This window comes from Galeopterus variegatus, unplaced genomic scaffold (genome assembly GCF_000696425.1).
Source record: "Galeopterus variegatus unplaced genomic scaffold, G_variegatus-3.0.2 Scaffold2246, whole genome shotgun sequence".
Lineage (NCBI taxonomy): Eukaryota > Metazoa > Chordata > Mammalia > Dermoptera > Cynocephalidae > Galeopterus > Galeopterus variegatus.
The window spans coordinates 122,472-144,003 of record NW_007728357.1 but is presented as its reverse complement, the minus strand read 5'-3'; the positions used below and the strand labels follow the sequence as shown (position 1 = coordinate 144,003).

At 43.3% G+C, this 21,532-nt stretch overlaps 1 protein-coding gene across 1 annotated transcript in view; it reads left to right on the top strand.

Moving 5' to 3' along the window:
• ARHGAP25 (Rho GTPase activating protein 25) overlaps positions 1–21,532 on the top strand; it is a 91,390-nt gene that overhangs the window by 28,950 nt on the left and 40,908 nt on the right. Inside the window, exon 2 of the mRNA XM_008581062.1 lies at positions 15,166–15,365. Coding sequence (XP_008579284.1) covers positions 15,166–15,365 — 200 coding nt within the window. The remainder of the gene's footprint in view (positions 1–15,165; positions 15,366–21,532) is intronic.

Below are 21,532 nucleotides of genomic sequence, written 5' to 3'. Positions count from 1 at the left end.
CCGGTCTGGTACGGGCGCGACACTGAGGGTTGCGATCCGTTGCCGGACACGAGAAAAAAAAAAAAAAAAAAAAGAATGGGAGACAATATTTACAAATCATATATCTGATAAAGGATCAATATTCAAAATATATAGAGAACTTCTGAAACTCTACCACAACAATAAAACAACTCAATTCAAAATGGGCAAAGGACTTGAATAGGCATTTCTCTAAAGAAAATACAAAAATGGTCAATAAGCACATAAAAAGACAGTCAACATCACTATCCATTAGGAAAATACAAATCAAAACTACAATGAGATAGCACTTCACACCTATGAGGATGACTGCTATCTATCAAAAAAACAGAAGATAACAAGTGTTGGAGAGGATGTGGAGAAATTGGAACCTTTGTCTGCACAGTTGGTAGAAATGTAAAATAGTACAGCTGCTGTAGAAAATGGTATAGTAGCTCCTCATAAAATTAAAAACAGAATCACTGTATGATCCAGCAATTCCTTTCTGTATATATACCTCCAAGACTTAAAAGCAAGACCTCAAAGAGATATTTGTACACCCACATTCGTAGCAGCATTATTCACAATAGCTAAAATGGGGAAGTGACTCAAGTGTCTATTGATGAAAGAATGAATGAACAAAATGTGTAATATACAGACAATGGAATATTTAGCCTTAAAAGGGAAGAATATTCTGAAATATGCTACAACATGGATAAACCTTGAGGACAGTATGCTATGTGAAATAAGCCAGTCACAAGAAGACAAATACTGTGTGTATTAGTCTGTTTCTGTTGCTTATAACAAAATACCTGAAACTGGGTAATTTATAAGAAAACAGAATCTGTAAGTTTGGAGGCTGGGAAGTCCATAATCCAGGGAACACATCTGGTAAGGGCCTTCTTCCTAGTGCAGAGTCCTGTGAAGATGCAGGATATCACATGGCCAGAACGGGCTGAGCAAGAGAAAGCTAACCTCGTCACTTACTCTTTGAAAGCCATCAGAACCATGTCTGTTACTCCATAAATGGGCCAATCCATTCACCAGGGCACAGTCCTCACAATCTAATCACCTCCTAAAGGCTCTGCCTTTCAATTACCATTATAGGATTTCCCACCCTCTTAAACTGTCACAGTGGGGGTCACGTTTCCAATACAGGAATTTATGGGGACACATTTAACCCATACACTGTATGATTCCACTCATGTGAGGTACCTAGAGTAAACAAACTCAGACTGCAAGTAAAAGGTGGTGTCAGGGGCTGGGGGAAGGAGGATTGGGGAGGTACTGTTTAATGGGTACAAAGTTTCAAAGTTTTGCAAGAAGAAAAGAGTTCCGGAGATGGATGGTGGTGATGGTTCCACAACGATGTGAATATACTTGATATGATGAACTGTACACTTAAAAAGTAAATTTTATGTTATGTGTATTTTACCACAATAAAAAATAGTTGGAGAAAAATAATCCGAATCAAACATTACAGGTTATTTTCACCCTAAAAAGATCTCTTATGCTACTAGATGTGCAGGGCCAGAGGGATTCAGAGTGACGGGTGCATCTGAGGGTCATGGGGTCAGTCTGCTGAGTCACCCCCTCACGGCTGCCCTTCCCCCACTTCCTGTTTGTCCATCTGTGGTTCCTGCTTCTTCAGCTTCTTCTTCAAAGCTTAGTTCATCCTGTAGTGACCACTGGCTAAAAACAAACAGATAAAGAAAAAAGAAAGAAGAATGGTGTTCTTCTCGCTCTTCCATGAGAACTGTGGAGGAGTGGCCACCACGGAGCAGAGAGAAATGACAGGGCAAAGGCTGGGGTGTGAGCACCGAGAAAGCCCAGGTCAGCACAGCACTACGGTTCTCACAGAGACATACAAAATAAGTCCTAACATTTTTGTGGGGACCTTGAGCGATAAAAGGGAACCTCCTAAAACATTTTTCAGACAGCTGATAACGTGTGACAGCTTTGAAGAGGAAACAGACCTGCCAGATGTCGGTAGCAGACCATGAAGGAAATTCTGCATTCTGCAAAGCCTCACTCAAGTACCCTGAAACATAGCCAGAAATGGACAAACTGGTAAATGACATAATCTTATGAAAAAGTAAAAACTCGATAATTTCTTACAAGTCAGTAGCTCTGAGCAAGACATAGACGTGGGGGTATTTTGTTTTTTTTCCTATTTAACTTATGTTTTGTGAATTTTAGAATGATTTCTGCTATCAAACGCTAAGCAATTATTGACAGAACTGCAAAATGTCACAGCCATGGAAATTTTTACACGTGTTCAATTATGACAGAGTAGAAATGTCAGAAATGTTCTGCTGTGTCATTTTCTGTTTCTCTGAAGAGTCTCACCTGTTTTTCGTCATTTTTTCTTGTACTGCTAAAACACCAAGCAAATGCTGGGCCTGATTGCTAAGAATTCAGAATTCTGATTTTCAGTAGTTGAATCTTCAGCAACATAGAGCATTCTTGCAATTCCCTCCTATTGTTGGTTTGAGACAGATATTCTTCGACACCTAAGATCGTAGTCTTCTGTTCATGACAATTAATTTTTAATATAAACTAATGTTGAATTTATCAAATGTGAGTTTACAATCTTTTGAGAACATAAACTTTTTTATCTTTTAATTATTAGTAGGATAAACCACATCTTAGTTTTCTTAATATTGAAATATCCTTGCATTTCTGGAATATTCTAGACACCTGGGATAGATGAGTGACAAAACAGTCAAAAACCTCTAACTTTGTGGAGTTTATGGTCTCTTTAACTCTATAAAATTTGTTGGGAATTATTCCTTTTGTTTTCTATGCAGAGACTATTTTGCTCTTTACTGTTCCTGTTGATTTGAATTATCTTTTAATCCTATAATTCCACAAAATTCTGGAAATACCATTATATGGCAACTATTTATATATATTTAGTTCTTAATCTTTCTTTTTAGAGCTTTATTGAAGTATAACTTATATACCATAAAATTAACTCATTGTAAGTGTACAATTCAATGACTTTTAGTAAATTTACAGAGTTGTGTAACAATCACCACGATCCCTATTTAGAACACTTTCATCAACCCAGAAAGTTCTCCCTGGGCCATTTGCATCTATCCCTGCTCTCGGCTTCAGCCCAGGCAACCACTGATCTGTTTTCTGTCTCTACAGAGTTGCCTTTTCAGGATATTTCATATATATGGAATCATATAATGTGTTGTCTTTTGTGCTTGCCTTCTTTCACTTAGCACAGTGTTTTTGAGGTTCATTGTGTAGCATGTCAGTACTTCATTCCTTTTTATTTCTGAGTAGTATTGCATTGTTTGGCTCCCACATTTTCTTTTTTTTTTTTTTTTCCCTTTTTGTCTTTTTTCATGACTGGCAACGGATCGCAACCCTCAGTGTCACGCCCGTACCGGACCGGGACCAGCAACGGGATCGCAACCCTCGGCGTTGCGCCCGCACCTCGCTCGGCCAGTGAGCGGCGGTCTGTATGTGGGATCCGAACCCTCGACAGGAGCGCTTGCGCCCGCACCTCGCTCAGCCAGTGAGCGGCGGTCTGTATGTGGGATCCGAACCCTCGACGAGAGCACTGCCGCGCTTCCAAGCAGCACACTGTTGCAGTGCGCCACCTGGCCAGCCCCTCCCACATTTTCTTTACCCATTTAGTTGATGGCTTCTGGATTGTTTCCAATTTTGACCATCATGAATAATGCTGCCAGGAACATTCACATACAAGAAATTTTGTGGACATGTGCTTTCACTTCTCCTGAGTAGATTCCTAGGAGTGGAATTGCTGGACGGTATGTAAGCTTACGTGTAACATTTTAAGAAGCATCCTGTTAAGAGAAAGCAGCTCTCCCTCTGTTGCGGAGAGTTTCTTTTTCTTCTTGTTTTTCTCTTTGTGGAAGCCCCAGTTTAGTTGGGAAAGTGCCCCCTGCTCTCACTGGTTCACTGGTACAGTGACCCAGCAAGACAGGGCTGTCACTTTTCACCTGGTCTGACTTTGGGCACTAAACTGGAAGTAATGTGTCCCCGCCAGGCCTCTGTTCCTGCGCACTTCCAGAAGTGGCTCTCCGGGTCTCCATCTGTTCCCTTCCCCTCTGGGAGTTGTTAGTGCACGTTCTTCTCGGCTCCTCCAGGCCCTGGGGCAGGCTGTTCTCCATATGCATCGAAGTGTGGGTTGCTCTGCTCCCCTCAGTTTAGCCTTGCCTATCCTTACAGATAATCGCCCTCCCCTCGAAATGGCCTGCAGACAGCATCCTTCTTTACTTTTACTTTCATTTCAGATTTCCCCTTGTTATTACTGAGATACTTCTTTGGTCTTTTCAATGGAAATTTGAAAGTGGGAGCTGTTGCCATGAGGTCAGACCCCTAGAATTCCATGTGGTCATTCCTTCCGGGCTCCCTCACAGATCCCCCCGCCTACCCCCTGGGGGTTCCAGATGTCCTTTCTCCCTCTCCACCACTAAGTGTTTGAGTAAAAGTTGACATTACAGAAAATACTGTCTATACTGGAAGCATCAGGAGTCCCTTGGTTCCTCCCATTCATGAAGTGATAAAATGACAGTGCAGGGCAAACAGAGGCCGATCTGTCTGGAGGGCACGTGAACGTGTGTGGGACTTGTGTGTGTGGTGTGACATCTGTGCAGTGTCACCTCAGTGCAGTATCATTCCACTGCCATGTGGACCCACCTGAAATTCAACAGTTACCAAGATTTCATCACATTCGCTTCATCTATCCCTACGTCTTTCCTCTCCTTTTCTTTGCTGAGATATTTTAAAGCAAATCCCAGATTTACAAATTACGATATAATTTTCTCCCTCATGCTTAAGTATGCATGTTTTAAAATATGGATATTTTATTTCCTAACTACATTGCCCTAATCATTCCTAACAAAACTGATCAACAATTTAGTGGTATCCTCTATCCTCTATCCATAATCGAATTGCTTTAATTTTTTTTATTGATTATGTATATTCATGGGGTACAAAGCTGACCATCACCACCTGTGCCCAAGATGTGATGGTCAGATCAATACTGTCAGCACGCCCATTACCACAAAGTACAATTATTCCCCATGTCGTCCACCCAATTAATCCCCAACCTCCGTCCCCCTCCCTCTTCAGCCATCCTAGGTGTGCTCTCTCCATCTGCAAGTCCAGTGCACCACTGTGGTCTTTCTTTCCTTCCTTCTTTCTCTCTTCGCTCCCACTTATGAGTGAGGACATGCAGTATTTTTCCCTCTGTGCCTGGCTTATTTCACTCAACATAATTTTCTCCAAGTTCATTCATGTTGCTGTGAATGGCAGAATTTCATTCTCTTTTTACGGTAGAGCAGTACTCCGTGGTGTATATATACCACATTTTCCTTATCCAGCCATCTGTCAGTGGACATTTAGGTTGCTTCCATATTTTGACTATTGTAAATAGAACTGTGATGAACATGGGAGTGCAGGTATCCCTTCAACATGATGATTTCCATTCCTTTGGGTACATACCTCGAAGTGGGATTGCTGAATTGTGTGGTAGATCTATCTGTAGTTGTTTGAGAAACTCTATACTGTTTTCCATAGTGGTTGTACTAATTTATAGTCCCACCGTAAATTTGTCTTGAGGGTGAACGTCCTTGGGAAGTCCCATGGTTTAATCTCAAGTTACACAGAGAAGCCCCTTTGCTGTCATCAGTCTTACAGCTTGTTGCCTTTTGTAAGGGGCAATGTTTTTCATACCAAAGTTAAAAGCGAAACTTAGAATAAAAAAATCAAGGAGAGTAATCACAGGGTAAATTTATTCTAAAGTCTCAATGCCACATTTTAAAAGTCCCCCTGACCCCTGAATGATGGTTGCTTTTAAACGGAGGGCAGTTTGTTTTGGAGAGAGAAAAGGGATAAAGAAAGTGAGCCCGGAGGTTCTGAAATCAAATGTCCTAATCGTTTTCTGGGTGGAAACTGAGGGCCATCATCCCAGGGTCTGATAATGGGACAGGCTGAGGGTCTGTGTGTGCGAGTGTGTGGGGCAGCACATGTGTGTATGTGTGCAGGGTGTGTGACTATGTTCATCATTTTCTGCAGGCTGCAATGATGGGTCTGCTGTTTCAGAGGCTCCCCGGCAGCTGCCTTCTCGGCCTGTGGGTGATCATGACTTGTGTACCAGTCTCATCCCACTGCAAGCATTGTTTATGTTCACATTTTTGGTAGAGTTAAAGGCTGAAATTATTGTCCTCAAAGACTAGTGAAGACCCCAGGAATGGCTTGGAGTGACATCTGTTAGGATGAGCAATGACTTGTAGCGTCCTGAAGGCCCAATGCTTGATCATAGTTTCCATCCTCCAGTGCTGCCCTGGCAGGATCCTTGCTGTGAAATACCAGGGTGACAGAATTTTATTCACGCTTATAAAACACAACTACTTCAAACATCTTAATGTACTATTTATTTATAAATGCTAGTGACTAATAAAGCGGTACCTCTTACCTAAAATGAATGGATAACTTTGACAAAGGAAGGATCAATACTTCGCCTAATGCTCTTCTTAATTTAACACACAAGTGTGCTGGGCAGAGCTTATTATGCTAATTTTCCCACAGTCCTACATGATGAGAATTGTTTTTTCTTACAGTCCTGCCTAGGAGAGCAGGTAGCTTTCACATGCAGTTAACCAACCACGTTGTCAACCAGAGTGAATTTGCCACCCGATTGCCCAATCTCCACTTCACCTCGTGCTGAGGAAGAGGCAGCTCCGGGGCAGCGTTTAGTAGGAAATATTCACAATTCTGCAAGCTTCTTGCTATTACACATAGTGAATTTGCCACCCGATTGCCCAATCTCCACTTCACCTCGTGCTGAGGAAGAGGCAGCTCTGGGGCAGCGTTTAGTAGGAAATATTCACAATTCTGCAAGCTTCTTGCTATTACACGACTTCCTGTTATGCAGAGATAGGCGCAGAGGGCCAGATGAAGTGTTGCAACTGATGGAGACACACACAGACCCACAAGAGGCGACTCTAAATTCCTAAGATACACGAAAGCTTCAAAATGTGAAAACCAGAGGGGTAGCCCTGAAGAAGCACTCCAAGCTCACTGAAATTGGCCGAGTGCAGAAAAATTTGCAAGACTTGTTGCTAGTTGAAGTGAAAGAAGATACACGAAAGCTTCAAAATGTGAAAACCAGAGGGGTAGCCCTGAAGAAGCACTCCAAGCCCACTGAAATTGGCCGAGTGCAGAAAAATTTGCAAGACTTGTTGCTAGTTGAAGTGAAAGAAAAAAAAAAATGCCAAATTTTCTCTATCTCTGTCTCTCATTCTCTCTCAGACCAGATACACACACACACACACACACACACAATTTTTCTCTGTCTCATATTACTACAGAGACAGCATTTTTACCTCTTCCTACAGAAGACATAGCGATCTGTGCTAAGTCCCTTTCCATAGCAAAATTTGCTCTTTTAGATTGAAATAGGCACTTGATGAACAATGGAGGACATTTCTAGAAGCTATCTGCTCAACTCCTGGGTATTGAGGCAGACATTCAGATGTTCTAATAACTTCTAGATATTTCTATGAATGAGGTTATGTAAATTTGTCTTGAGGGTGAACGTCCTTGGGAAGTCCCATGGTTTAATCTCAAGTTACACAGAGAAGCCCCTTTGCTGTCATCAGTCTTACAGCTTGTTGCCTTTTGTAAGGGGCAATGTTTTTCATACCAAAGTTAAAAGCGAAACTTAGAATAAAAAAATCAAGGAGAGTAATCACAGGGTAAATTTATTCTAAAGTCTCAATGCCACATTTTAAAAGTCCCCCTGACCCCTGAATGATGGTTGCTTTTAAACGGAGGGCAGTTTGTTTTGGAGAGAGAAAAGGGATAAAGAAAGTGAGCCCGGAGGTTCTGAAATCAAATGTCCTAATCGTTTTCTGGGTGGAAACTGAGGGCCATCATCCCAGGGTCTGATAATGGGACAGGCTGAGGGTCTGTGTGTGCGAGTATGTGGGGCAGCACATGTGTGTATGTGTGCAGGGTGTGTGACTATGTTCATCATTTTCTGCAGGCTGCAATGATGGGTCTGCTGTTTCAGAGGCTCCCCGGCAGCTGCCTTCTCGGCCTGTGGGTGTGGGCCTGTGTGCTGGGCCCACGCTGGGTTAGCTCAGCCTCCCTCCATCCCACGCCTCGGCTGCACTGCGTTCTAGTCAGACTCCTTCGGTCGTTTCACATGAGCTGGGGTAGAGAGCGGGTGAGACACAGCAGGATTACCTAATATGTCCATTTTCCTGCCTTCCGTCGGGGTGTCAGCACAGCCTCGGGTGGGCTTGAGGTTTCAGTACCGTGTCTCTGTTACTGTTTTTGCAAGGCCTGCTGAGCCTTGCAGAGCACATGTTGGGCGGAAATAGTAGCACAAAGTTGTTTATGCACAATATTGAGGCAAAATGGGTGGGGCAGGTACGTCACGTGATAGGTTAGGAATAGTGGCTTTGCTTCCTGCCCACTCGCTCTCATTCTCTAAACCTGTGATTTACTACACGTCTATTCCCAGTGTGGACACCCCTCTACCACTGTAAACCAACCTCCTTCCTGGGTGTGTGGCCTAGGAGTGGACACTGACTTTGAAATCAGATTTCTAGCCACATAACTGGAGCAAATCATCTCACATCTCTGAGTTTCAGTTCCTCATATGTAAGATGGGGAGTGGGCGGATGGATGGGAGGGACACTATGTACTTAACATAAAGAGCATGAGCATCAAATGAAACTAGACATATAAAGTGCTTGCACTGGTTAGCATATAGTAAGTAATCAACCAATAAATAACTACTGATGTTTATTATTACTAGATCAGGGATTACATCTTCTACCGGCCACTCTGCTTGAGTGGGCACAAGTGAATATATCTAGAAATCCCACAAATAGGTAAATTGGCCAATGTTTGCTGCAAATCTAAGATGCTTTAATGGTGGCCCACATTTCATTCAAAAATGTTTGCTTTGTTCACTCAACAAATGTTTATCGAGAACCTTCAATGGGCCTGATGCTCTTCTAAAAGGTGTGGAGCTCTCCTGAAAGCCCTGAGGAAGACAGCACCTCTTTCATCTGGCATCTAGGTTTATCTCCAGAGCCTCGGGTTGTAAATGCTTCCATCAGGGCAAGTTTCCACTGTGCTAAGCCTTTTCTTTGAACATCTATTTGTTACTCTTCTGATCTGAGAGTTTTCCATGCCATACAGACCTCCAGGCTTTCACTTGCACCTCTTCCCCCCAACCTTTTCCTTAATCCATGAGCCTTCTCTGTGGCTCTCAGTCTACCCTCACACCTCATCAGGTCCAAACCTGGACTCACCCGCCTGTTCAAACCAGCCTCGTCCTCTGACTTCCTTCCTTGCTTCCACAGATGGGCCTTCGGGTCTATGAGCTCTTTGGGGCAGGGCTGTGTTGGCTGATCATGTGTCCCCATGGCATGCAACATGGTTCCCAGTGCATGCCAAGTGCTCAGCAGTGTGTGTTGAATGAGTGGATGGAGAAGGCTATCCTAGCAGAGCCCCTCCAACCCCAAACCTCACAAGAATATTTGCCTCCTGCTCTTCTTGTGCAGCTGTGGCTAAGGCCTGAGCATCTGCCTCGGGGCTGCCTGTCATTTTCTTCCCCTTTCCACGAGCACCATCCCAATTCCAGTCTCCGGATTTGTACCTGGGATACCATGCAATGTCCAGCTAGTCCTTCTTTATTCCATCTCTCTCCCTCCATTCATCCCTCCCCTCCTTAGCAGATTCTTTCTTTTCTCTCATTTAACCTTAAATCAAGTCCATACTATAATAATAATGTGAATAATAATACTTTTTATTTAATGCCTATGTTTTAAGAGGCAGACACTGGCTGCGACCTGTCCACTTATCATTACAAATTCTTGTGGATTAATCACCCCACAAGGTACATATTATTATCATAATTACACAGAGGAGGAAACTGGCCCTCAGAGACAGAGCGTGACTTACCCAAGGCTGCCTATGGTGATGCCTGTGAGTCCCCCGTGAAGAGAGCTGGACAGTGACTGAAATGGGCTGGGCTGAGGCTTCTCACAGGTGGTGTGGCCAAAAGTGAGTCTTAAAGGGTGAATAAAAGTTTTCCAAGAAGTTGAATTGGGTGCCAGTGGGGATGGGTGGGGATGGGTGGGGATGGGTGACATCCAGCAGAGGGAATGGCATGTTGCCATGGGAAAAGTGCAGGATGGGTATGGCGAAGGGCAGGAAATCCAGTAGGAAAAGCCACAAAGGACCCCGACCTCCGTGGTGGAGAATTAGTCTTCATCTTTTAGGAGGGAGGTGTCAGGGATCAGCAGAGGCTTTGAGGCAGGAGAGTAATGTGATCAGATTTGTGCTCTAGAAGGGTATGTCATAAACAATGTCATCTAGGCTGACTGTAGGAATGGGGCAGCTTTCTGGTTTGGGTGGGTGGCTGGCTGGGAGGGTGTCACTCACAGCACATCACACAGAGCAGCAGAGGGAAGGCAGGTTTGGGTGGGTTTGTCGGTGCAAGGCAAGAGGATGGTGGGAGGTGAGAAGGGGGAAGGCAGTGAGTTTGACTAGCAACATGGTGAGCTTGCAGCTGGAGAGACAGGTCTGCAGCTCAGGAGACAGGCCTGAGGGGAAGCCATGCAAATTCTACTCCCTTTTCAAATCCGTTTAAATATGGTTCCCAAACTAATGCAAGGCTCATATCTACATATTGAGAAAATACCTAAAATAGTCCCCCCCCCCCAGCTTTGAAAGAACTACTCACACCTCACCCGCACATTCACAGCCACCTAAAATAGAATCTACACTGAGTCAGAGCTGAGAGCAGAGAGAAGGACTATATCAGAGTTCCACCCTATGAGCTTTTGTGATTATGTTGGGGGTAGGGGTCAGAAGATGGGAAGATGAGCAAAGGAAATGGTAATGTTTCTCAGATGACTTCTCTGTTCATACTTTCTTCTTTAACTTTCTTTTGCTTCAACTTGTGGCAAAAAGCAGCTAAATTCTGCAGAAACAAATCCCTTCCATTTCTCTTCTTCCCTCTCTGGTAACTTCCCTCACCTGCAGACTAAAATTCAGCTTAAACAGTCCGATGACGTAACTTTCCCGTATTTTATCATGGTCCTCCCTTGCTCAGAAACATGAAATGGCTCCCTATTACCTCTCAGATAAGATTGAACATCTCACTCTGCCACCTAAAGCCATCTTCTCTGGGCCCTCTAGTTGATTTCTGTAATGGGTGAAATGCTGTCCTGCCTTTAAGGCCCATTTCATCCCATGCTTTATATTGATGGAACTCAGATTCCAGGAATTGCTGCCCGACAGATCTTTCTGTAATGGTGGAGATGTTCTCAATCTGTATGGTCCAGTATTGAAAGCCACATGGGGCTCCTGAGCCCTTGAAATGAAGCTGATATGACTGAGGAACTGAGTTATAGCCTGGTTTAATTTATTTTAATTCATTTAACTGTACAACACAGCCACTCCAGGCTAGTGGCTACTGTACTGGACAATGCTTGCTCTTTCTGTCTACTGGAATAAGGGTGGTTTCTGACTTCACCGAGACCCTCATTTCCCACTTACCCCAGAGTGTTCTGTACACACTGAGCAATTGCCTTCCTGCCTTGCCTCCTGGTCTGCTCATGGCCCCCTCTCCAGCCTGCAACCAGGTTCGGACCTCCTTCCCAAAGGGCCAGGAACACACACTCAGTGGGCAATGACTGGCTCACAAGCAAAGCTTATCATGGCTATTGTTTTCATTATGAGAAAAACAGCTCCGTTAATAGCAACAGCTCTGTGTTTACTTTATGTGGGAACAAGTCACACCCACAAAGAACAGAGATTGTTCAAAAAAAAACCAACAAGGAATGTTAGTAAAACCAAGTCAAACTCAAGGATTTCTTCCTGGGTATTCGAATCATCTCCTGACAGCCTGGCTGGTGTGCAATGCTGAGGGCTGAGGTGGAAGACCACCCTGCACGGGGGACACAAACCTCCCCTGCTTGATCACCAGCTCATCTGAGCCCCCAGCTGTCATCTCCCAGTGTCTGAGCCTAATTCTAGCAGTGTGGAGCTTTCTTCTGAGCATCCACACTCTGTGTCATACCCATCACGGTGGCATAAGAGGCACTACAGAAACACTGGTTGGATGTGCAGTGAGTGGCATTATGTATGGAATTAAATAGGGTCTGTCAAAGCCTTGATCACGTGTAGTCAGACAGAGTGGTTGTCTTGCTCTCACGAGGACATCAATGCCCCTGTTGGCCAGGACTGGGAACATAAGAACCTCACACCTACCCCTGCCTTTGCCAGGCCATTCTGCAATGCACAGATGCTTCTAGGGGAAGAGTTTTTGTTGTTGTTGTTGCTGCTGTTGTTTTTGCCATAACAAAGCATGAAAATTTCCCAGAACTAAGCACAAAATAATATCTCAGCAACTGAGGTCTATGCTGAGCAAATTCTCTTCACTCTGCAGTATCTTATTGCTCCTGCTAACTCCCATCCCACTTCTTCAATGCTGTTGGAGACCAGTTTCTCCTATCTCCCATAGTGGTTCTAACAATGTCCGTGGGCTTCTAGGGGTACCCCAAGAGGCCTGAGTCCTCATAGCCACCATGTGGAACCTCCTTTTCCTCCTTTCCTACACTGGTGCCATTGGGGAGTATGACCCCAGAAGCCATATGAAGGCTCCTCATTACACTGTGCTAGGAGGGGAAGAGGCCTGAGTCCTCATAGCCACCATGTGGAACCTCCTTTTCCTCCTTTCCTACACTGGTGTCATTGGGGAGTATGACCCCAGAAGCCATATGAAGGCTCCTCATTACACTGTGCTAGGAGGGGAGCCTAGTCTCTGACCTAGAGATTGCAAGGACTAGTCTCTGACCTAGAGATATGCAGAGCTGTATACAGTCCTTCAAATTCCCTCCTCCCCATTGTATTCCTGTCCAAACCCTCCTGTGGTTCCATTAGATCATTTGCACAGCCTTAGAGTAAATGGTCAGCCCCAGAGTGGCTGTTGTTTGAGTTACAGATAAAAGACCTTGAAAATAGCAGGTAACTGAGGAGCAAGATCTAAGGTGAAGTTCTTAACTGAGGTGCGAAGACACACTGATAAAGCAAAACTTTTGCAAGCACACTGCCAGGTTGTCATCAAAGTATCAAATTACTTTTTACTACAACTGGGTATATGCACTCTTACAATGCTGTCCATCCAATGGGAGGTTGAGCCAAGTATATGTTTTGCTACCTGCTGTACAGCAGAGCCTGGCCTCTCCAGGCCCCTGGTGGGAGGTGAGGAGTGACTGCAAGGGCATGTTACAGGAACACAGAGCCCTTGTGAGGGTCAAGGTAGCCCGGTTAGAGCAGAGTCCTCTTCTGAAGGGTGAGACATGTTGACAGGGTGCTAGTTCTGGATACAACTGGAGTCAGTGGAAGAAAGACGGTCATGCTGTACAAAATTCTAGCATTTGAAAGTATGTTGTGAACATAAATAAAGGTTGAGAACCACAGATCCAGAAGGAGATAGAAAAAAAGAAATCAAAAGAAATGGGGAAAAGTTGGCAATTAAATGCATTAAAGATAGAAATGAAGGAAGATGGGAAGCTTGACAATGGAGTGACATTTTGAAGTGGAGAGGTGGAGGAAGCTCTCAGAGATGATCTCCAACTTTGTAGTAAGAAGTAAAGTCATCTGTTGAGAGTAATAATAGTAACATATGCTTATTTTTGAGCAGGGATCTGTGCTAAGTAGTTTGTATTTGTTAGTTTGTTTAATCTGCATAACAATTTCATACCGTAGGGACTATTAGTATCCTAGTTTAACAAGCAAGGAAACTGAGGCTCAGACATTGCATAATTTATCCCTGCATAAAGAGCCAGGAAAGGAAGAACTAGTTTCTAATCAGGTGAGACTAAAAGGGGTGAGAGTGGAGGTGACGGCTTAGTTTAGCTGTCGTGAGTGTTCTGGGGACTGACAAAAACCGAATAAAGGGATTGTATGATGGAGACTTCCTCCAGCAACACTTGGCAGAAGGAGAGGAATGGAGACCCTGGGTATTATCAAGCATGGGGCAGCAGCACAAGGTCAAGGAGACAAAGTGCTCTAACATGGTTTCAAGGTCGTTGTTGAACTGGCTGGGAAGGAAGGAAGGAAGGAAGGTGAGGCCCAGAAGGAGGTATTGAATGGGGACCAGGGTGATCGATGGGTCACTGTGGAACAGTTGTTCTGGGTGGGAGTTATCATGGAGACAAGACTGGAGGCCCAAGCCTGGACCAAATGACAGGCAGAACTTGTGAGTGAAAACAAAAGCCAGTTGTACCATGCAGTGGGTTAAGGGATCTGGCTTCAGATCCTGCTTCTGAGTTCTGTGGGCAGTGACAACCTGACTGAAATGTAATAGGAAGGGAGCCAGGCAGAACTTGTGAGTGAAAACAAAAGCCAGTTGTACCATGCAGTGGGTTAAGGGATCTGTCTTCAGATCCTGCTTGAGTTCTGTGGGCAGTGACAACCTGACTGAAACATAATAGGAAGGGAGCCCTGGTGAGACTCCTGGTCCGGCATGAAGTGCTGTGGACACTCTCACTGGGCAGCGGACAGAATGGGAGAATTCAGGAGGTGCCAGCTCCCTGCAGGCTGGCTGCGCCGCCGGGGCTGGGGTCTCCTGGTGTCTGTCGCAGCATGAGGTCAGTGCCAGCAGGACAGCCCCTCCTCGGGGCCGGCCGCGGTGGAAGAGTGCCCGGCGGCTTCCGGCGGCCTCTGCAGCTGCGTGGGAACCACCCCGAACCTCAGAGCAGGCATTAACTTCTCCTCCCTCCTGTCAGATGCTGACTCCCACGCAGGAAAAAGGAAGCACCTTTTGTCAGATGCTGCGGCCACTTCCTCTTCAGAAGGCTCCAGCCAATCTTTTACTTTGCAGAATGAGCGGGCCGGCAGCAGCTGCCGGACTCGGGCCACACTGGCTTTCAGCCCGTTTTTGGTCTTGATCCGGCCCTGATCAGGAGCAGGCCCCTGGTTGCCTCTCTGGGTCCCGGGGGATTTTCTCTGCTCGGACCTGGATCCTGGAACTGGACCTGGCTGCAGCCCCACCCCCGTCCCAGCCCCCTCAGGGGCTCCTCTGTCGTCTCTCCACCCACTCTTTGCTCACTGCTCATGTCCCTCAGTCTGCCTGTCTGTTCCTCTCTCTAGCTCGGTCAAGGAGTGTGATGACTGGCGAGCAGATGGCGGCCTTCCACCCGGCGTCCACCCCCAACCCGCTGGAAAGGCCCATCAAGATGGGCTGGCTGAAGAAGCAGAGGTCCATCGTGAAAAACTGGCAGCAGAGGTACTTTGTGCTGAGGGCACAGCACCTCTACTACTACAAGGACGAGGAGGACATGAAGCCACAGGTACCGGCCAGGCTGTCCCCGCTGATCAGGTGCTCCCTCTCCAGGCATGGAGGACACAGCCAGGAGCCCACTTAGATGGCACTAAAGCCCACATGGGCCTTCTCAATGCGACTAGACACATCCATTTGAGAGGAGGTGGCTTTTGCCTTTTCACCATTTTCTAGATACATAAATTGAGTTGCCAAGATGACCAAGTGGTCCTCCACGAAGCTCCAGGATGAGCACCGTGGAGTGTCCTAATGCAGCTCTAAGTCAAGGCTCACAGCATGGTGGGGATGGAGGTGACACTGAGTCAAGGGCTCAGAGAGAGAGGGTTCGGGTCCAGGAAAATTGATTTGGGTGCTGATGGATTTGTTTGTTCAAGAAATACTTCTTGAGCTTTAATTATGTACCAGACATGGTTCTGGGTACTTGAAACAAACCAGTGAGTAAAACAGATAAAAATCCCTGCTATGGGAAGCTTAGAATATGGGGAGAAAGACAGATATTAAGCATAATAAATAAGGAAAACATGTAGTTTATTAGAAAAAGATTAGTTCTATGAAGAAAAATTAGTTCTATGAGGATCAAGAGTCTGGGAAAGATGCTGCAATTTTAAATAGGTGGTCAGGGGACTTCATGAAGAGGGTGACATTTCAGCAAAGACCAAGGAGGAGAGGAAATTAGCCAGGCAGATCTCTGGGGAAAAGCATTCCAGGCAGAGGGAACAGTCTGTGTAAAAGTCCAAAGAAGCACGGCTGGCCTGTGTGTAGAACGAGCTCCTGCTCATTGTGGCAGGAGCAGAGCTGGGGGATGAGGATCAGAGGGGAAGAGGTCAGAAGAGTGAGGATGCGGGCCAAGGGTCAGGGCACAGATTGCCAAGGGCATTGCAGGCCACTGCAAGGACTTGAGCATTTACACTGAGGGCATCAGGGAAGCATTGCAGGGCTCCAAGCAGAGAGGTGGCATTCTTTGTCTGCATTGTAAAAAGATGTCTCTGGCTACTGTGTTCATAAAGAGACTCAGGGCCAGGGAGGGGACACAAGGGTAATAGAGGTAAGAGGTTATGATGTTAAGAAACTCAGAGGGAGTTGTGGGCTGGAGGAAAATGGTCAGATTCTGGATATACTTTGAAAGTAGAGCAAACAGGATTTTCTAATGGAGTGGATGAGGCTGATTCTAGAGTGGGAGTGGGTTTTGATCCTACGTATTGGGCCTAGGTCTCTTCTCCCTCATCATTGATTCTTCGTGGCCATTGTGGTGTGTGAGAGTGAAAGGGGGCACTATTAACAATTACCCTGAGACCCCAGGGGTAATTGGATGTCCAGGGCAACGAGTATGGCTCATCACCCACCTAGAGCTCATGTCTGTGGACATGGAAGGGTGGGCTTGGTCAGAAGGAATTTATTAGAAAAGACAGAAACCTTCTTATTAGAACCTTCTAGAGACAGAAAAAATCCCAAGGGTGAGGATAAAAAGTGCATAGGTATTGGGGTTGGATATGCAGGTGGATGGGACCATTTCATTCAAAACAACCATTTCAGTTTGGAAGAGGATAGTTCTCTCTAAGGGCGAGCTTGAGAATCCATAACATTTCAGCAGGACTTGGTTAACCAGGCCCTCCACCGAGTGTTCTGAGTATCTGCCACTGCAGAGGATGGGGAATGGCCACAGAGACCCCATGGCAGACTGGGCTTGTGCCCAATGTCATGTGCATGGTAACCAGACTTCCTTCTTTTTATGAACAGCCCAGACTTCACAGAGCCAAGCAATTCCAGGCTAAGACAGTGGTGGCTGGTGCATTAAGACAATGCAGAATCATCTCATCTGCAGAGTAAGGGAGATGCCAGTAACGCATTGGCCATTTCAAACCTCTGGGAAGGGCAGCTGGGTGGTATTTGCCCCTGAGAAGTGTAGAGGCTGAGAGAGGTCGTGCTCTTTTCCTGGCTCCACCACTGTCTGGCCATGTAATTATTTAATTTTTCTGGACCCCTCTTTCTTCTTTTATAAAACAAGACAATAATACTTAGCTGGCATTTGTCACAGGATCAAACAATATGAAGCATGTGTAAAAGTAGTTTTGTAAAAACATAAACTAATGCCAAAGAGTAAAATAAATATTTGAAGGTCCTTGCTTCTCCCCCTTACTTCTGATAAGAGGAAACTCAAAGCCTTCTCAGGATCAAATTAGCCTGGGATAATTAGGTAGAGCTTTTTCTAAAATGACAAAGATAGTTTATTTTTAGTAAATCAATTAATATAATACATCAGATTAATAGTTCAAGTGAGAAAAACCACACGACCCCTCAAGAGATAGCTGAAAAAAGCATTTGATAAAGTCTAACACTTATTTTGGATATAAAAAATTAAAAATAAAACTTTTAGGAAGAAAATGATCATTTCTTACAAAGAATAAGTATATTTTGCTGTATATTGATATGTATATTTTGGTTACAAGAGCTATACATGTACATAGTAGGAAATTTGGGAGATACAGAAAAGCACGAAAAACTATTCACAATTTTATCAGCAAGAAATAACCACCTTAATCCCCATCTCTTCCAGCCTTCCCTGTACATATACATTTAGAAAGTCATCTATTGTGAATGCAAAATTAGAATAATAACAATATTTAATTAAACAATTGACAATATGTCATGAATATTGTCCCCTAACATTATATATCATTCTACAGTATAATTCTTAATGGTGGCAAAATAATCTATTGCATAGACATTCTATAATTTATTTAATTAATGGGGTGATATTTATGTATTATTTTCATGAACAAGAATTAAGTGGACAGCCTTATAGACTTTCCATACAGCCATAATTATTTTATTAAGATAAATAAAAACCTATTTAAAAGAAAATACTGTTATTATACTATCATTTAACATTGTTTTGGGATTCCTAGACATTGAAAATATCTGGAAATGAAATGAAAGTTACAAACACAAACTAAATTATTGGGCAAAAGTAAAGGTACATTTACACATTACATTTCATACCATTCATGATTCTGGATGGGGTTAAAGACTTAAATGTAAAAGTTGAATTCATAAAAATGCTAGAAGGAAATGTAGTTATCTGCATGATTTGGGGGAAGAGGGTGTTTTTAAAGCGTAATATCAAAGACAGCACAAAGAAAAGACTAATTTAATTTCATAAATAAAATGCATCTTAAAAACCAACATAATAAAGTGAAAAGGCAAATAATAAACAGAAAAAAATTTGTACATGTATATATGGTAAACAAATATTCTTAATATTTAAAGTATTCTTTCAAATCAGTTAGAAAAGTTCAAAGAACTCAATAGAAAAATGAACGATGATACAAATGGACAATTTACCAAAGAAATGTAATCACCAATGAATATATATACAAAAGATATTTAAAGTATTCTTTCAAATCAGTTAGAAAAGTTCAAAGAACTCAATAGAAAAATGAACAATGATACAAATGGACAATTTACCAAAGAAATGTAATCACCAATGAATATATATACAAAATTCAATCTCGGTAATTATTAAGGACGTCCAACGTAAACTAATGAGACACCATTATCCACTTATCAACTTGGCAAAGGTTTTCTAGAAATTTTGGTGTGTGAGAACTGAGAAATAGAAATTCTCATGCACAGCTGGTAGAAATGAAAATCCTTTCTGGAGGGTAATATGCCTTTTTCAAAATACAAACCCTGTAGCCTGCATTTTTAATTCTAGGAATTTAATCTAAGTGGATTAATGTAGATAATTAAATTTACCTGTATAGGTGTTTGCCATAGTATTGTGTATAACAGTGATATGAAAACAATGCCCAGTGGCAGGGGCTAACTTACATTAGGGTACGTTTATATATTTATACAACAGAATACAATTCAGACATTGATACTCTAAGGTAATATTTTCTGAAATGGAAAAATGCCTGTAATATTATTGTCTTTTTAAAAAAACAGTTTACAGCAAAAGATGATGTATATACTAATCCTGTTCTTGAAAAAAAAAATCATGAACCTGTATTTATGGAAAAAGTCCTGAAAAGAAATACACAGAGGTGTTAATTGTGGTTATCTCTGAGTACTAGAGTTACACACACAATTTTTAATTCTCCTTTATTTTGTTTATTTTCTAATATTTCTATAATTAAAATATAATATTTTATAAATTAAAAAAAGAACATACACACATCCTATCCCCCCAAAAAACCAAAATAAATGATAATCTTGGAGCAATCTGATAAAAAGAGCCCTCACATATACTGAAGATTTGTGTATAAGCTGGTGTGACTTTTCTAGAAAGCTATTTGGCCAAATTTGCTAAGATCCAAAAAATTATCATACCCTTAGACCCAGTGATTCTGGTTCTAAGAAGCTGTCCAAAAGAAATAAGATATATTCAGTGCTATTTATAATGAAAAACATTGGGCCTAGTATCCAACAAACGAGAATGATTAAATAAATTATGGAACCATATATGATAGACTTTTCTGTATGTGATTTGGGGAAAACTTGTGGCTCTATAGAGATGGTTGTGATGTAGGGATGTTTGAAAACAGACTTTTGAGGTCATAATAATGGCCAGATGCTCCACCCAAATGGCTATCGTTTGGCTAAAAATGCCCATCATATGTTCTGACTTTTTTTGGGGGGGGGGGGGGATTCTCCAAAAGGTCCTGTCCAGCTCTAATGCTCTGTAAATCTATAAACTAGATTTATACAACCCATTCCAAAAGGTTCTTTGTCACGGAAGTTATTTAAAACAGAATCTCAACAGATTGCCCTCAAGTCTCTACTACAATGATGGTTTTAGACAATTCTAGCCTAGGAGGGTAGACCCATTGTCCCATTGTCTCTTGTCCCTGTTCTCTGAAAATTTATCACAGGTGGTTTTTTGTCAGTGGTGTGCTGGGCAATGTTTAACAACCAGCTCACTGGTGGAAGAGTTGACTTGCTTACAGCACTTGCCAATTTCTGTGGTGTAAATTCTTCCATCATGACTGATTCAAGCTACCAATATGATGTCACTGAACTCAGGGTTGAGAAGAGATATGCAATAGCACAACGCTATATGGAATTTTCAATGCACAGATAGAGTAAATGAGAATAACTACAACAGCAGAAATAATACTAAAATATGCTAAATACTTTGGAAGGGATAAATTTTGAGAATCATTATTTTTTTTTTACTACAAAATGTTTCACTGTAAGTTTATATAATTTAACTTTTAGTAATGGCTGTGTTTGACAACTGTATCAGAGTTCCTGAAAATGTGGCAGTGAGTTCTTGTGGGCCTGTCTAAGCTGGCTGTAGCACGCCACTGCCACAGCTCTCTCCCCTGCTCCACTGCTGTAGGACTTGTGGCCTCCAGCATAAATATCCCCAGCTTTATACAGAGTTCACCCTAGACAACTTGCAAAGTAGGTGAAAATGGTAGTGGGCAACTTGGGCCCTTCCCTTTCTGGGACAATCCCTCTTTCCCCATCAGTGTTCCCACTTTCACCCCCTCTGGTGTCTCTTCCTCTCACCCACCTTCCTCTATCCATTTATGATGTTCAAGGCTCTCACACCTGGTGTGAGGAACGGGTCTGCAAATTTTATGCCTTAGTGCAAATAAGTCTAACTCTGATTCTTACTTCTTCCAGCAAGTGGGACTTGTATGTAAAACCTTATTTGTAATTCTGGAATCACACTGACCGAGGTTTGAATCATAGCTTTCCTGTTGACAAGCTTTCTGATTTGGGGTCTGCTAGTTAACCTCCCTGGGACTTAATTTCATTATCTCTCCAACAGGGAAAGTAACAGTTCTTCCCTCATAGAACTCTTATGAAGACTAGATGTGCTAATAATGTATTCAGGGCAATTAGCATAGGGTCTAGCACCTAGTAACTGGTGTATAAAATAAATGGTGTAGGGGCCGGCTTATTCAGGGCAATTAGCATAGGGTCTAGCACCTAGTAACTGGTGTATAAAATAAATGGTGTATATATATTTTCAGTGTTCCCGCTCACTGGCTGAGCGAGGTGTGGGAGCAGCACCGAGGGTTGCAATCCCGTTGCCAGTCTCTGGTCCGGTGCGGGGGCAACACTGAGGGTTGGGATCCATTGCCAGACACGGAAAAAGACAAAATAAATAAATAAATAAATGGTGTATATATATTTTCAGTGTTCCCGCTCACTGGCTGAGCG